The 18,150-nt window shown below is 34.9% G+C and overlaps 2 protein-coding genes across 2 annotated transcripts; both read right to left on the bottom strand.

The window, feature by feature from the left end:
* Positions 1–9,150: 9,150 nt before the first annotated feature.
* Positions 9,151–10,086, bottom strand: LOC102426647 (olfactory receptor 6C3). Its single transcript, XM_006101297.1, has one exon. It carries the CDS (start codon positions 10,084–10,086, stop codon positions 9,151–9,153), a length of 936 nt encoding a protein of 311 aa, XP_006101359.1.
* A 4,831-nt stretch (positions 10,087–14,917) lies between these two features.
* Positions 14,918–15,859, bottom strand: LOC102431307 (olfactory receptor 6C1). Its single transcript, XM_006101312.1, has one exon. The coding sequence runs from the start codon at positions 15,857–15,859 to the stop codon at positions 14,918–14,920; it is 942 nt and encodes a 313-aa protein (XP_006101374.1).
* Between the last annotated feature and the right edge of the window lie 2,291 nt (positions 15,860–18,150).

Genomic DNA, 18,150 nt, shown 5'->3' with positions numbered 1-18,150 from the left:
TGGACATCCCCCGATGGCTGCTGGGCTGCCAGAGGGATGTCTGATTGCCAACTTAGGCCCAATCCCCTGGGGAGCAGGCCTCAGCCAACAGATGGTCATCCCCCGAGGGGTCCCAGACTGTGAGAGGGCACAGGCTGGGCTGAGGGACATCCCCCCCCCCCCCCAGTGCACAAATTTTTGTGCAATGGCTCTCTAGTTTATTTAATAAAGAGCATTTCTTTGATTCTGTTATATACTATGTAGGATATCTATCCAAAGCTTCACTCATACAAAATGAAAGGTTAAAGATTTCCTATTAAGGTAGCTCAATTGATTCTTTCAGTATAACTATCAAAATAGCTTTGTAAAACATTAATCCTCACTTCAGTCCATACTATTTCAGTAAATTTAATACAAATCAATTTTTAGCGCTTCATGAAAAGGTTCTTATGATTAAAACAAAACCGCCAATTTTTCTAAACCTTGTGTTTATTATCAATTTCATTCACACCTCTCTTCTTTTTTTAAATTAATCTTTATTATTGAGATTATTACAGATGTTGGTCTTTTTTCATCTCATAGCTCCCCTTCACCTGCTTCCCACCCCACCCCAGCCCCTCGACACCCTATAGTCTATGTCCATAGGTAAGGCATACATGCATATAAGATCTTTGTCTAATCTCCTCCCACCCCCCCCACACCCTCTTCCCTTGAGAATCATCAGTCTGCTCCATTTCCATGTCCCTGATTCTATTCCATTTACCAGTTTATTCTGTTCATCAGATTTTCTATTCATTTTATTTTTAGATTCACTTGTTAATAGATATGTATTTTTTGTCACCTTGTTGTTCATATTTTTTATCTTTACCTTTTTCTTCTTCTTCCTCTTCTTAAAGGATACCCTTCAGAATTTCATATAATACTGGTTTGGTGGTGATGAACTCCTTTAGCTTTTTTTTTCTTGTCTGTGAAGCTCTTTATCTGACCTTCAATTCTAAATGATAGCTTTGCTGGGTAGAGTATTCTTGGTTGTAGGTTCTTGCTATTCATCACTTTGAATATTTCTTGCCACTCCCTTCTGGCCTGCATAGATTCTGTTGAGAAATCAGCTGACAGTCGTATGGGCACTACCTTTTAGGTAACTAACTGTTTTTCTCTTGTTGCTTTTAAGATTCTCTCTTTGCTTTTGCCCTGGGCATTTTAATTACGATGTGTCTTGGTGTGGTCCTCTTTGGATTCCACTTGCTTGGGGTTCTCTGTGCTTCCTGGACTTGTTAGTCTATTTATTTCACCAGGTAGGGGAAGTTTACTGTCATTATTTCTTCAAATAGGCTTTCATTAAAACACCTCTCTTTTTTTAATGTGAGTCCCAGAATAGAAGCAATTTCTGAAGGTCTCCATGCCATCATTTTTTTTTTTTTGCTTTAACCCATACTTTTTTCTTACATTCTCATCTAAATATACTTTGGCTCCAGCAACACACACTGAGAATATGTAAACTCAACGATTTTTAACATAACAAGAAAAACTTATCTAGTTTCATTTTTTTCTCATGGTTTTTAAAACAGTTGGTGCTCTACAATTTATGTAATATTTAACTTGAAGCATACTCTTTAGTATTATGGACAAAATGAATATAATTATCCTTTTAAAAGTATAAAAATGAGATATAAAAAGAGATTTCAGACTTGTTCTTTATTTTGAGAAGTTTCTGCCCTTCAATGAGAAGCCTAATTGCTTGTTTTGTAGTTCTTAAGATTACAAGAAGTATAATTCTTTTTATGGACAGTGCACTTGTCTCAATAGCATTAACTGATAAAAATATTAAGGAATGAGAATTAAAGAGGTAAAGGCTGTATGAGATACCAGTTATCTTGAGGTCTGTTGCTACCCACACCAAATATTTTGCATCAGTAATTGCCTATAACAATTCATTCATTAATTTTTACTCAAAATATCACTAACTCAATTGAGCTCTTTGAATTTGCTTTTTTCAATCCAGACTTTTCCAAAGAATAGTGTACTGCATTGATAAAGTCATGTAGAAATAGAAACAAAGGCAAAAAAAAAACCCCAGAAAAACTATATGTTAATATTGATGTCCTCTATTTGTAATTTTTTAAATGTTTTTAGTTTATATTAAATTATTTTACACCATATGGTGACTCATTCTTCTTTGTTAAACCTGTCTTTTTCTTTTTTTATTAGTCTTTATGAAAGACTTGTTATTCTGTAAATCAGATTTCAGCTGAGGGCTCTCTACCTTTTAAAATAACATAAACTTGACATGATCATCTCTAGTCCATATAAAGTGGGAATTCAAAACTTCCACCAAACTTCTGAAAACTCTTTAAGATTTAAATACTCATGACTACTTTCAGTTTTGTTTTCCCCTTTTTCCTAAAGTCTTGAATTCATTTTGATCTCATTCACACTGGTCGTCCTCTTTTCTCTAACATACAGTTGACTCTTGATCTACCAGGGTAAGGGCACTAGCCCCACATAGCTGAAAATTCACTATAATTTGTCAGCCTTCTACATACACAGATTCCCATCCATGGATGGAAAATACTGGCAGCCTTGCAGGTAGCAGTAGTTCTATCACATTCAAAAGACAAGAACCAGTTCAGCCCAGTGTCATGGCTTAGTGGTTGAGTGTCACCCTATGAACCAGGAGATCATGGTTCTATTCCGGGTCAGGGCACATGCTTGGGTTGCAGGCTCAATCTCCAGTATGGGGAGTGCAGGAGGCAGCCAAGCAGGTGATCAATGATTCTCTCTCATCATGGATGTTTCTATCTCTCTCTCCTTCTCCCTTCCTCTCTGAAATCATTAAAATATTTTAAAAAACCAACAAAATCTTTCATGAAATTCTAACATTAAATTCCTTTGCCTATATTTGTAAATATGACATCTTTTCATTGTGAGAATATTTATAAACCAAGAAAAACATATTTGGAAACCAGACATTGGATATTTTTAACTTGTTTATTTTCACACTTTATGCGATGAGAGATATAAATTTTATAACTAGAATATGATATTTATATACTATATATACACATGTATAATATGAAGTTTACATTTAGATATTTAGCCTTATTTCTTCACAGTTATAAATAGGAACATAAACCATGTGTGCATTTAATGCCAGGAGTGAAAGATGAGAATTTATGAAATTGGGACAGAAGGAAAAAGAAAGGAAAGGATGAATAAAGTGTTAGGTACAACATAGGACAATGCATACACATCAACATGTGTTGAATTTATTATTGATACACATTAAAATTATTAAACATATTTTAGTAGAAATAGTGAAGCTAATTTTCTACTTATGGAAATTCTTTTCATTTGCCTTTATATTTATGCAAATGCTAAAGCTATTTATATTCTGTATCTTAAACTTTTTAACAATAATACATGTAGAAATATTTTTGTAAGATTTTATTGATTACCAGGCCTTGATTATACACTTAAATTATCTCATCTCCCTACCAAACAGACAACAAATAAGCTTTGAGATAGGTATTATTATTTTTTATATTGAGTCAGACACAGGTAGAAGTTGGTTAAGTATCTTACCTTCACCACATTCATATTTGTGAGTAATGCAGCCTTTATTGATTTTCTTGGGGAAAAGGAAAGTGAGTTTCTATCTCACAAAGCACTGCATATCATTTGAAAAATTCTATTAGATATGTTTCCTTTCCATAATATCTTTTCTCAGTCTCCTAGATGTTGAGTTGCTTGTCTCTCTTCCTTGATCACTCTCTCAATTTCTTATTTTATACTTTCATTTTTTATTACCAGTTTCTAATAGCTTTCTAGCTTTTAGAAACTGACTTATACTCATATAAGTATTATGACTTATACTCATAATATTTCTGTACACAAGCTAGTAGGACATCTGCTTTTAAATATAGTATCCAGTTATGTCCAAGTAATTATCAGGTTGGTCAGTGACTAGTTTTTATTTTTAAGTATATTTTTATTGATTTCAGAGAGAAAGGGAGAGGGAGGGAGAGATAGAATCATCAATGATGAGAGAGAATCATTGATTGGCTGCCTCCTGCATGCCCCGACTGCAACCTGGGCATGTGCTCTGACCAGGAATTGAACTTGAACTCTGAACTCCTAGTTCATAATTCACTAGGTTTTAAAACAATGAAATACATAGTTCAGCCCTGCAGGAGTAGCTCAGTTGGGTGGAATGTCCTTGCAATGAAAGGTTGTGGTTTTGATTCCCAGTCAGGGAAAGGCAATTGATCTATGTTTCTTTCTCTCTCTCTCTCTCTCTATCTCTCTCTCTCTCTCTCTCTCTCTCTCTCTCTCTCTCTCTCTCTCTCCCTTCCTCTTTCTAAGCATGTCCTCTGGGAAAGATTTAAAAAGAAATACAAAGTTCAACTGCCAGGTTTCACTCTTCACAGAAATTGGAGGAATAAATTATTTACACATAATATTTTGCCATAAATGTTCAAAATCCAAAAACAAAATTTATTAAATCAGAGAGGTTAAAGGATCCAAATATTTTAAGACTTCTCTGAAAACCATGCAAACTTATCACAATATTATTGACTATATTCCCCCTCACCTTTTTTGCCATCTCCCACCCCACCCATCTGGTAACCATCTTTGGTCTCTGTTTCTATGAGTGTGTTTTTGTTTTGTTTTGTTTGTTCATTTTTTTTTTAGATTCCACATATAAGTAAAACCATACAGTATTTGCCTTTCTCTGTCTGAGTTATTTCACTTAGCATAATACCCCTAGGTCCATACATGTTGTTGCAAATGGCAAGATTTCATTCTTTTCCATGCTGAGTAATATCCAGCATGTTCTTTATTCATTCACCTATTAATGGATGCCTAGATTGCTTACATATCTTGGCTATTGTAAATAATGCTTCAGTGAACATAGGGGTGCATATATCTTTTCAAATTAGTGTTTTTTTTTCCTTTGGCTAAACACCCAGATGTGGGATTGCTGTGTCATATGAAATATCTATTTTTAGTGTTTTGAGAAATCTCCGTACTCTTTTCCATACTGGCAGCACCAGCTGTCAATCCCACCACAATGCACAAGGTCTCTCTTTTCTCTACATCCTCACCTACATGTGCTTTTTAACATTTTTATTGTTGTCACTATAACATATGTCCCCAATTCTCCCTGTTCTTTATCCACCTTCACCCAGCCTCCCCTCTTTTCCTCTGGCCATCACCATATTACTGTGTGTGTCTATGGGAAATGCCTATATGTTCTTTGGTTAATCCCTTCACCTTCTTTCATCCAGCCAACATGTTCTTTGTTGAGTTTTTGATGACAGCCACTCTGACTGTGTGAGGTGATACTTCACTGTGGTTTTGATTGCATTCCTCTGATGATTAGTGATGTTGAACATCTTTGTACATGTCTATCGGCCATTTCTCTAGTTCTCGGAGGTTATTTTTTAGCAAAAAAAATGGTACCTACAGCCCAAGATCTAAATGCATGGTGGGCTCCTTGCTGTTGTGTTATTGTTATTCTTTGGAATTCCCATGCAACAGAGAAAAATGCATTTATAAAAATAGTCTTAAATTGACATTTCGTATTCCAATACATTAACATGTAATTTTTCTTCTCTTATACCACATTTGTATCTCTTTTCCTCAGCACTGAGAAATCTGACTCCAACAATCTATTTACTTGTCAATTACTCAATTCTACAACACACACACACACAGAATATTTTTAATGGTAATTATTACACTCCCATTATTATTTTTAAAAATCCACTAAATGTACTTCAAAAAACTTTTTGTGGTATCTGTATTACTGATGATCAATTATCAAAATACTATCTTGAACAATTACTTATATCAATTCTTTATTCTTCCCATAGTTATTGATTTATTTTATAACTAGAGTCCTGGTGCATGAAAATCATGCAGGGAAGGGAGGGTCCCCCAGCCTGACCTGCACCCTCTCCAATGTGGGACTCCTCGAAGATGTCTAACTGCCTCTTACAATCTGGCTCCTAACTGCTCACCTGCCTGCCTGCCTGATAGCACTTTACCACCTCAGCCTGCCTGCTGATCACTCCTAACTGCTCCCCTATCGGTCTGATGGCCCCTAACTGCTCCCCTGTTGGCCTCATTCCTCTAACCACCTCTGACTCTCCCTGTACCTGAGACCCAGGATTCCCTCCTCTGGCCGCAGCAGCAGGGGACCGTGAGCAGGCGGCTCTGCCAGGGCCACAGCAGCAGCACCAGGACCGCAGGGCAGGCTGCTTGTCCCTCTCTCATGCTGCAGGCACAGGCGCAGCCACTGGCTCCCAGGACCGCAGGGCGGGCAGCCCAGCCACTGGCACCCGGGACCATGGAGTGGGCAGCTTATCCCTGTCCTGGGCCGCAGCTGGCTGGTCCCCATTCCTCTCTCGTGAGCTCATTTGTGCCTGAATGGTCCCCATTCCTCTCTCCCCAGTGTTGAGTGTCTGAGCCTGTCCTGTGTGACAGCGTGAGGGTGTGAAGACCATTTCCATATTAGCTCTTTATTATGTAGGATTATGTTCACTTACATAGAGGTTTTTCCCATTCTTGCTCGTTTAATTTTGTCTGTGGAATATGTGAAACAATAAGGATATTTTAGAAGTTAAAACTATTCAAACAGGTATACTTAAAATGCACCACTTATATTTTTACTACATTAATTTCTCACTCTTCATGCCTGAGTGCATAGTTTGATTATAGAGGCTTTATATTATACTTTAATATCTCTATGGTTAGCCCTCTCATATTGCTTGTTTTCCAAGATGACTTAATTATTACTGCATGCTTGATTTTCCCTATAACATTTAGTATTGATGTTAGTGTTAGTGTTCTTCCACTTGACCCAGATGATCAAGAAATTCTAATGCTACTTGAAGTGTCAATGACTAACAGGGATGCTGCATGGCACTTGTGCTTTGCCACTATGGGAAGATTCATAGCAGATTCACCCATCACTATGGAGCAACGTTTTACAGATATGCACTCTTCTTTTGAACAGCACCTTCTGGCTTATGACTGGCACCTAGTAGAGACTAAAGGTCAAACCATAGGACATCATCAACTCATGATGAGGTTTGAGCTTGCTATAATGAACTGAATGTTATTGGACCCTCTGAGTTATAACGCTGGTCATTCTATCATAGCAGCAACCTATCATCAAAGGGAGATAGTCCTTAAGAGGTCAGATTTGAGCAGGTTCAGGAGGCTTATGAACAGATGATTCAGACTCCTTTAAAACGAATTTCTCCTGATTTTCATTCACTTCCTCTATCCACATATATGGCCTTATTAGGAGTACCTCATAACAAGGTAACCAATAAATACAAGTATATACTTAGTCACAGGTGTTCGGTACAATATGCTAGTATCCAGTCAAAACTGAGTGCTTGAAAAAATAAAAGTGATGTATACATTATTTTTTAAAAGCTAGTATAGTTATATCAATAGTCAATGTAGATGTTACTGATAAAAGTGCACTTCAGAAGGAGAGAAACTGGTGTTTTTTCATAATGATAAGATAGGTTATGGTCACTAAAAGTATATAACAGTTTTTAAATTTGTGTTTGCACAAAAACAGTGATAATATTTTTTAAAATCAAAAATTGACATAACTACAAGGAGAAACCACTCCATAGCTGCATAAGGAGATTTCAATAACTCAGTAATGATAAAAACAGTAAAAGTACAAATTAAATCATATGGGAAATAAACTTAACCTAGTTGACTTATATAGAACACTGCACTCAACTATCATTACTTATAAATTCCAAATGTACAAGGAACATTTACAAATCTCTGACCATCCTCTAGGCCATAAAGAGATGCAACTAATTTAGAAAGATTTAGGGTAAAGAAAATATGTTTTATGACACTATAAAAGGATTTTTTGAAAATTTCATGCTTCATAGGACCTATTTATAGTAGCAGATTGAAGCCAATACAGCTTGTGGCCCCTCTCCCAGGAAGAAAACATGAGTGGAACCTGAGTCCAATGTTTGGGCTTTTCAGTGGCTGTTCTAGGACTGGTGTCCCTTTAGCCTGTCTTGGAGCCCTCATGGGACCTGACATACTCAGGATGCCTGAAAGCTGCTGAGAACGTACTGAGCTGGGTGGCATGCCATTGCTTCACGGAGCTGAGTTACAGCAGACTGAATCAGAGAGAGCAAGAGATTAGGAGCGTCATCTTTTTATTTTTTTACATGGGCAAAATCTTCTAATTAAGAATCTCTAAACACAAGTCTGAGATGCTTCATCCTCAGAAAAGGTTAGAGAGGCCCCCAGAATCTCTAGGTGGACTGAATAGTGATGGTCTTCCCGTGTATGAATCCTGTTTAAAAAGACTGGAATATGTGGTTACTTTTTCAAATGTGTAGATAAGTGTCCCAATCAAAGAAACAAAACAAATCTCCATTAAGTGGACCCTAAAAAATGGAGGAAAGTGAACATCTAACAAATAATTCAAAATAACTGTCATAAAGCTGCTGAGTGAGTTCAGGACAGCAGCATGTATTTCATTCCGTTTTTGCATCTATTCTCAATGTTTTTAATGAAAATATTCTCTAAAATGCTAGACATATAGAAATTCTATAAATAATACTTAACATTATGATTTCTACTTATCTTGAAAATGTGAAGTAATTTTCAGAAAGTATAAAGCACTGCATTTAAAGTGCAATGCACAAGTACATATTACCTCTTCGGACCTCATTTAATGTACAATAATATCAGAACATTTAGATCCATTAAATGTTAAAATTATCAGTCTCTTAATAATACACAAGAAGTTACACATTAATTTGGAAACTCTACTTTTAATATACAATGTGATATTATATGCATCTTTTAGGGACTGATATTAACAGAAATAGACCTATTTTTTTTCACATTACACTCTAGAATACTAATATATCATTTCATATCCAGAACATTCAGTAGAAGAAATAAACTTAAGTATATCTTTTAAAAAGTCAATTAACAATGTATTGGAGAAACAATATGGAAGTGAAAGAAATGGGAAAATATTAACTTTAAAATGGCATATAAAGAGACTTTGGAAAAAATGCACACTTACATAGATGTTTAGGAATTTCAAGATTTCATTTAATTGCTCTTTGAGAGTGCCCTTTATTTCTGACAAAATAAAAAAAATTATTTATTTGTAGAAAATACTACTTTATGGACCATGTCTTTGAAGGCTTGCTTTACTTGCTGGTTCCTCAGGGTGTAAATGAAGGGGTTGAGCATGGGGGCAACAGAGGTATTGAGAATAGCTACTCCTTTGATCAATGATGCCTTTTCTTTTGCAGAGGGATTAGCATACATGAATATACAGCTTCCATAAGAAATGGAAATGACAATCATATGAGAGGAACAAGTGGAGAAAGCCTTTTTCCTCTGACTAGCAGATGGGATTCTCAAAATAGTCCTGATAATGTACACATACGATAAAATCACCAAGCCCAAAGTGAATAGCAAAGTAACCAAAGCAAAGTAAAAACCAATTGCTTCTAGGAGCCATGTATCTGAGCAAGATAGTTGTAAAAGGGGGAAATAGTCACATACAAAGTGGTCAATGACATTAGAAGCACAGTAATCCAGCTGGAGGAGAAGCATAAGGGGAGGGAAAATGGTCAGAAACCCTCCCAGCCACGCACACAGCACAAGCAGGGAGCAGAGCTTCCTGTTCATGATGGTTGTATAATGCAGGGGCTTGCAGATGGCCACATAGCGGTCATAGGACATGGCAGTTAGAAGGTAAAATTCAGTCACCCCCATGAAAATAAAGAAAAATAGTTGGGCTGCACAGTTATTATAGGAGATAGTCTTATCCCTGGTGATAATTGCCCCCAGAAATCTAGGGATACATACAGTTGTAAATGAGATTTCTAAGAAAGAGAAGTTCCGGAGGAAGAAGTACATAGGCGTCTGTAGATGGGAGTCCACCAAGGTTAGGGTGATGATAGTCAGGTTTCCAGCGACACTTAGTACATACGTGATAAATAAAAGAAGAAAAATAACAATCTGAAGGTCAAAATCATCAGAAAGACCTAAGAGGACGAACTCTGTGACCACTGTGTGGTTCATTTCTCTGTCTCTCTCTCTCTATCCCTTTAAAGATATTTAGGTGGAAAAAGTATTAAAGAGAGGAGATGACAGATATGATTCATCGTGATCAATATCAGCATCACTAAATTCTAAAATATTTTTATAATCTGTGCTGATTTTATTTTCTTTTGGCTGTCTTGTTTGCATTACGCCTTAATACACATTTATGAGTTCTGCTTTATGTACTAGTTCTCTTATTTTAAATCTAGCAGAAGTTAGGAATGATTCATAAAATAAATCACATCATTGAGAGATGGTAAATAAAATTAATACTTTTCACAAATCTTACATTTTTCTTGAACCAATCGTATGAAATATGCATGTTCCTTTTTTCCTGTCATGTATTAGAGGACACTGCCACCTAAAAACAGAAAAGAATGATCTTAATTCTAGCAAATGTAAAAGTGAAACTTTGAAAATTAAAGGAATAACCCATTACATTTTCTATAAGAAATCAATTAATAATTTTCTTAGAAAATAATTTTTACTTTAAATTATTAATTATTTTATTACATTATTCATTTTATCTTTAACATTAATATTTATAGTGTAATTATCAAGATAATATGAGAAGATCCTGAACATATTATGTAATAATATGTATATTTTCTTTAAGATAGAATAGGTAACCTAATTATTGTGTTTAACAAATAGTGAATATATTCACTTATTAGTTTTTCTCATAATTTCATAAAAATCATTAATCTTTGACATCTTCTATGACTTTATAGAAATGTATATAGGGGAGATTTGTATTTTTTAGCTTAAAGGAATATGCAGTATTTATTTTTCATTTTGCACAGCAGCACATATTGGAAAAATACTACTTGCCTCAGATCTTAGGAGCTCTGTCAGTCAGATTGTAGCCCAGTGAATTTTCCCTTTGAACATCATTTTTCTGAGCTATTAAAGTTTATGCAAAAAAGTTTTATTCTTTTGTAATTTGGCCCCACATTTGTCTTTTACATGAGACCTCTGATCCATAAGGGTATTTTAGAACTAAATACAAAATCACTCCCCCACTCATCCTAACCTACTCAGTTATTCTCAGCTAGCTGGATAGACCATGCTGTAAATCAGTTTTGCTAAAATTGTGACAGTTACCTCCTTCATATTTTAGATAGTCAAATTTCTGCCACGAAGGATAGAATGTAAAGCCATCACTTCTCTGCCAGGCACTAGCAAATTTCTAAGCAAACTTTATTTTATCTTTTTCTCCATTTAATGATGGCTCAAAGGAAATAGCTCAGCAAGTAGAAACAGAAAGTCGGAAACCTTAAGATGTGGAAATATACAACAGTCCTCTTCAATAATGTTGATCTAGACGTTTAAGAAAGCAACATTTAAAAAGAGAACAGAGAGCCCTGGTTAGTGCTTCTCAGTGGTTAGAGTGATGGCCTGAGCACCAAAGGGTTGCAGGTTTGATTCCCAGTAAAGAGCAGGAACCTGGGTGGTGGGTTTGCTCCCCAGCCCTGCTTGGGATGCATTCAGGAGGCAACCAGTTGGTGTGTCTCTCTCAACTCACCCTCCCTCCCTTCCACTTTCTCTGAAAAGCAATGGAAAAAATATCCTCAAGTGAGGATTAACAAAAAAAGAAAAATAATACATTAGAAAAAAGAGAATTGAGAGAGATATGACAACATTGGGTATTATGAGTATAGATTCTTAAACTAGGATCTGGCTTCTAGTGGCACTGTAGTTCAAATATTTCAAGTCCACTGTCTTGACCTCAGAAGAAAGTTATGTATTAATCTCTTGGGAACAAGACAAAGTCCAGGCCACATCTTGGCTACATTCTAGACCATGAGGGATTTCTGGAAGTTCTCCTTGGATTTATTAATAGCCTAACTCTTCTCTTAGTGAATGGTTATGTTCATCTTTGTATCCCACAGAGGACCTAAAATGTTGACTTTCACAAAATAATTACTTCCATTAATCACAATTGTTTGCTATTTTATGAGTAATAAATAGTTGTGAACTCCACTTGCTTACAAAAATATAACTATTTATATTTAATAATCTTGAAATATAAAAGTTTTCTATATATACCCTTTTATTTATTTATCTTTTGGCTTTTTTTAGTGTTGAGGCAGCAAGAAACAATATTATTTTATAATTCTAAGTTAAATAATAACTATTATAATACACATATTGTGGTCACAAATATTCTCTCACAATTTTTAATGTGATTACATAGGCTAACTAAATTAACCTTCATTATAAACAGCAATAATTAATTGCAGTGTCAATTTTGTCCATCACTTTTCTCATCTCGGTCTTTACATTTATTTATCATATTTTTAACATTTTAATGAGACATATTACAAAATATTCTTTTTGTTTAATTGAAATTCTGTTTAGTGAATTATTAATTGTTTTTTAGTTAATATTATTTATTTGGTAAAACACAATGAATATTTTATTTTAAGCTGAATAATCATTTTTATTGTTCTTCATGTTTACAAAATATTTTGATTATAAAAATTATATTACATTTAAGCAGTTAATAATAAGCTATACATTTTTATATAATTACATAAATTAATAATACATATTGTATAATTTAATGTTATATATTTTAAAAATAACTAAACATGCATTTAATGTAAGAAATACAGTAGTGAATTTATATAACCAAATAATAATGCAGCCACCAATGTAGAACTAAATCGTGGCTGAACATGTCTGCTTGGGAATTACTTATTGGAAGAGAGGAACTAGAAGAGAGTGTGTAGAAAATAGAAGAAAAATATAACTCAAATCTATGACGGTGCCTGTGTGTTATGTGCCATTAAGTTAGCTCAGACTCTGAGTAACCTTATGAATGAATAATATCTACCATGCATGCCCTGTCCTCAGTAGCCCCACTCAGCTCCTGTGGACTCATGCCTTTGGCTTCTTTTATGGAGTCAATTAACCTCATATTTGTTCTTCCTCTTTTCCTGCTGCCTTTTTGTTTGTTTATTTTGTTTCTGACAATTTGATTATAGTGTGTTTAAGTCTGAATACCTTTAGCAAATGTCAAGTATATAGTACAATTATTAGTAACTATAGATACTATGTAGTACATTAGATCTCCAGAACTTATGCATCTCACATAATTGATCCTCTCTTCCCCTTGACTAACATCTCTCTGTTATCAATTATCATTCTACTCTCTGAGTTCAACTTTTTAAGATACCACTTATAAGTGAGATCGTGCAGTATTTTTCTGGGTCTTTCATTTGCTATAATGTCTTTCAGTTTCATCGTGTTGTAGCATATGACAGAATTTACTTATTTTAAGTCCGAATTATATTTTATCATATATATAAACCATTTTAGTCCATTTATTAGTTGATGGACATAGGTATTTCTATATCTTGTCCTTTATGAATAATGCTGCAATAAAACTGAGAGTGCAGGTACCACTTTGAGATATAAATCCATTGGATACTGGAATTATATACCCAAAAAAGTAAGACTACTGGATCATACCATAGTTTTAATTTTTGAGGAACCTTCATACTGTTTTCCATAATGGCTATTTTAATTTACATTCCCACCCCAAATGTTTATGAGGATTCCCTTTTCTCCATGACCTTCCTAAAATTCATTTTTTGCATGTGGTTATATCTTACTTTGGTTTTTAACTCTCTATAAAACTTAAATAATTTTGTTTAGATATAAAATAATTTATATGCATATCCAGTTTAAAGCAAATCCAAAACTTCAGAAAAGTGGAATTTACCTTTTATGGAATTAGAATAAACTTATTCTACATATCTAATGGCTGCTATTTTTATAGATAATTTATATGGCCATACTCTATTAAAGTGGGGGGGAAAGTACTGTTTCTCAGTTTTTAAATGAAAGCATTTACATTTTCAATAAATTATAAGGTATTTACATTTTTTGACTAGAGAAACTGTAATATAGTTAAGAGAATATCTGTCAAATATAAATAAAAAATAAAATTACATATTCTATGTGTAGTAAATAAAATATCATATAACTATTTTAAAAGTATCTCTGTCATTCCTGGTGATTATTTTTTTTCTTACACAAAACTCAAAATATAATTTTACTTTAAAATAATTATTGCCGAACCGGTTTGGCTCAGTGGATAGAGCGTCGGCCTGCGGACTCAAGGGTCCTGGGTTCGATTCCGGTCAAGGGCATGTACCTTGGTTGCGGGCGCATCCCCACTGGGGGGTGTGCGAGGCAGCTGATCGATGTTTCTCTCTCATCGATGTTTCTAGCTCTCTATCCCTCTCCCTTCTTCTTTGTAAAAAATCAATAAAATATATTTTTTAAAAATAATAATTATTATTTAATAAGTTATAATATTGTATACCTGAAACTAATAGAAACAATGTAAGATTGTATACCAACTATCCATAAATTTAAAAAAAATAAATTTACTGGATGAAAGAAAGTGAAGGGGTTTGCCAAAGAACATATATGCACAACCCATGGACACAGACAACAGTGTGGTGATGGCCAGAGGAAAGGGGGGACTGGAGGAGGTAGAGGTATGGGGGGGTGGGGAACGGAGGCATCTGCAACAGTGTCAACAATAAAAATAAAGAAAAATTTTTGAAAATAAATAAATTTTAAGAAAGTTGTGATGGTGTTCAGAAGGATGAGAGTCAGAATGACATAAGAAAAATAGTTTAAATCAAATGGGAAATATATAAAACAAACAGAATTGTTAGAAAAAAAAACAAAGAGGACATATAAGGATGACAGTGAGTTTACAGAAGCTACTGAAATTTCATGTTTATATTTTTAAAATTTCCTGCAATGTTCTCAAATTCATTACACCACATTATTTCATTTGCTTGTGAAGAATAGTCTTCCTTGCCATGTCCACGAAGGCTTGCTTGACTTGCTGATTCCTTAAGCTGTAAATAAAGGGGTTCAGCATGGGAGCTACTGAGGTGTTTAGCACAGCAACTCCCTTGCTCAAAGACACCCTCTCCTTTGCCGAAGGTTTGATATACATAAAAATGCAGCTGCCATAAGAGATAGAGATGACAATCATGTGAGATGAACACGTAGAAAAGGCCTTTGTCCTCTGGCTAGTTGAGGGAATTCTTAAAATTGTTCTGATGATATATATGTAGGACAGAAATATCAATGCCAGAGTGAACATTAGAGTAAACACAGCACAGGCAAACCCCATTCTCTCTAGGAATTTTGTGTCTGAACAAGAAAGTTGCAGCAGGGGAAAATAATCACAGGTAAAATGATCAATAATATTTGATCTGCAGTAATCGAGGTTTAAGAGCAATATGAGTGCAGGGAAGATGATTAAGAATGAAACTAGCCACGAACAGAAGACAAGGAGTATACAGCTTCTTCGATTCATGATGGTCATGTAATGCAGAGGTTTGCAGATGGCAACGTAACGATCATAGGACATGGCAGCCAGAAGGTAAAATTCAGTGACTCCCAAGAGAATGAAAAAAAATAACTGAGCGATGCAATCATTAAAGGAAATGGTTTTATCTCCTGAAATAATAGTGGCCAGGAACTTAGGAATACTGACAGTTGTGAATGAAATCTCTAATAAGGAGAAATTTCTGAGGAAGAAATACATGGGGGTCTGGAGGTGGGAATCCAGCAGGGTAAGGGCTATAATGGTCAGGTTCCCAGTGATGCTCAAAATGTAGGTGATGAGCAAAAAGACAAAGATCACCACCTGAAGTTCTGGGTCATCTGATAGTCCCAGGAGAATAAACTCTCTTACTTCTGTATGGTTTCTCATTCTTCAGTTGCTTGTTTGTTTGTTTGTTTGTTTTTCTCCTGCCAGATCTATAGGAGAAAGCACAAGGAACAAACCGTCAATCGTGGATTAACAAATATCCAAGTGTGGAACCAGACTTTGGCTGAAATAGTATGATGTTTCACTTCAGGAGCAATTTAAAGCAAACTGATAATGGCAATTTCTTTTACTGGTGAAAGCTCTTGGGTTAAAGCGGTGTTAAAAAATTCAATATCACAAATCTTGAAGTGGCTGGTCTGGGATTTGTTCCCAGACTTTTCTGACTCCAAATACACCCTGTGAAGTTTCAGAGACGTGTCCACAAAGTTTCTTCCCAATGAGAACCAGCTTTGTGCTATTACTCCAGTCCCTAAATGTTTCCCATTCTGTGTAAAAGTTTAATCACATTGAGAATCCTAAAAAAAAATGAGAAAGATACTGCATTCTTAAGTACAAAGTGACTTTTGTCCTTAGCCATTTATCAATTTTGTTAGCACTCGGCTTTATAAACTACTGCTGCACCTCACTGGTTGTCAGAAACACTAATGCCATTGCCACCAGCAACCTGAGATGCTAGGGATAGAGGGGAGAAAGAGGTAGAAAATAATTGAAGTAGAAAGCACTTAGATCTGAGGCTGATTACATCTGACTTATTTTATGATATATCGGCATACCTATGTGTCATTTGTATGACCTTTATTCCCATGCAACCTATTTCCTTTTATATTTAAAATAATCATAATAATATTATTGTTATTATTAAAAACTTTCCTTCAGTTAAAGAGTGAGATAAGTGATCTCCAGGAATACTTAGTAACTCCAATAAAGCTGGTCTTAACAGTTTAATTTCTTTATTTGAACTTATTATTTATTTGAACTTATTATTTATTTTTTTAATTTTTTATTGATTTTGAGAAAAGAGAGAGAGAGAGAGAGAGAGAGAGAGAGAGAGATATCAGTGGCTTCTTGAACATGTCAGACCGGGGATCGAACCAGCTACCTTTTGATTTATGGGAGGGCACTCCAATCAACTGAGCCACACCGGCCAGTTTGTTGTGTTTTTAAAATATTAAGTTTTAATTTTTTAAAATAAAACAAATGATATTACCATAGATATTTTCATAAGGAATAGTGAAGATATCTAGGCTAAATCCAAGTCACTTACTAGTTCTGAAAATCAGTCCCTCTGTGCTTCTTCTATAAATACAGTTTATTCCTCTGTATACAAGCCTAACTCATAAGGTTATTGTGAACACTAAATGAACTAATATATGTGAAGCATTTGGAAAAATGTTTAACATTTAATATAAGCCACACAAGTTTTTGTTCAATGAAAAAAATGTTCCCTAACCACTGCGCAGAAAAACTTTGGGCTTAATATGGTGTCCCTGTGTGAAAATCTATATCTAAATTAAATAGTAATGAATGAATTTAGTACCAAGAGCATCACATAGAAACAATGGCAAAAATGAGGTGGAGTCTCTAATTGTGTACTACCTGTGAGGCATTCTAGGCAAATGAATCTAGTTCTTCCACTTTATGTGCATGCTACCTCTTCCATCATGGTGTATCTGTCTTCTCCACCCCCTCCCCTACCTCCTCTATACAACCCACCTGCCTCCTGTTGAGCTAGAATCTGATCACCACATTTGAGGCATGTTAGATATTTGCAGCATGTCAACATGGCTACCAATGGCCACTTTTTGTTGTTGTTTTTTTTTTTCATCATTAGTAATAGTAACCTTTCTGAGAAAGATTGTGAAGCTTGCATTAAATAAAATAAATGAATGCAGCTAGTATTGTAGGTAGCAAATTTCAGGGAAACCCCAAATCACCTCCTTCCGTATTTCCACATTGGGTTGAGTACCCATTGTATGAGTTCTATAATAATCTTATATTTATTCTTCCCAACCCATCACATATACTGTGCTGAAATCTCTTGTGAACTCTGTTCCCATTTATGAAAGTTAGGACAGTTTTACTTCCAAAGCTATTGCAACACAATCTATTACCTAGTGTAGTCACAGTAAGTTTAAAATAAACACTTTCCTAATTAGTTATTGATGTTGAGTTTGTTACTGAGTCACATATTGCCATCTCCATTTTATGTCATTCTAGGCTTTGTATTATGTAAGTAGTATATTTGTTTTACAAAATGTGTTTTCCTACTTTACCTACTTTTTAAGACATAGTCATATGCTTAGCCTAAATTATCTGTACTGAGTACATATATAACCAAGGACATGTAAAGAAAGCTAAATTTTTTTCTATATAATTTTTTTAAAAAACTTCCT

Source organism: Myotis lucifugus, unplaced genomic scaffold (genome assembly GCF_000147115.1).
Source record: "Myotis lucifugus unplaced genomic scaffold, Myoluc2.0 scaffold_350, whole genome shotgun sequence".
NCBI lineage: Eukaryota > Metazoa > Chordata > Mammalia > Chiroptera > Vespertilionidae > Myotis > Myotis lucifugus.
The sequence above is the reverse complement of the archived record's forward strand: the minus strand, read 5'-3'. Positions and strand labels throughout refer to the sequence as shown.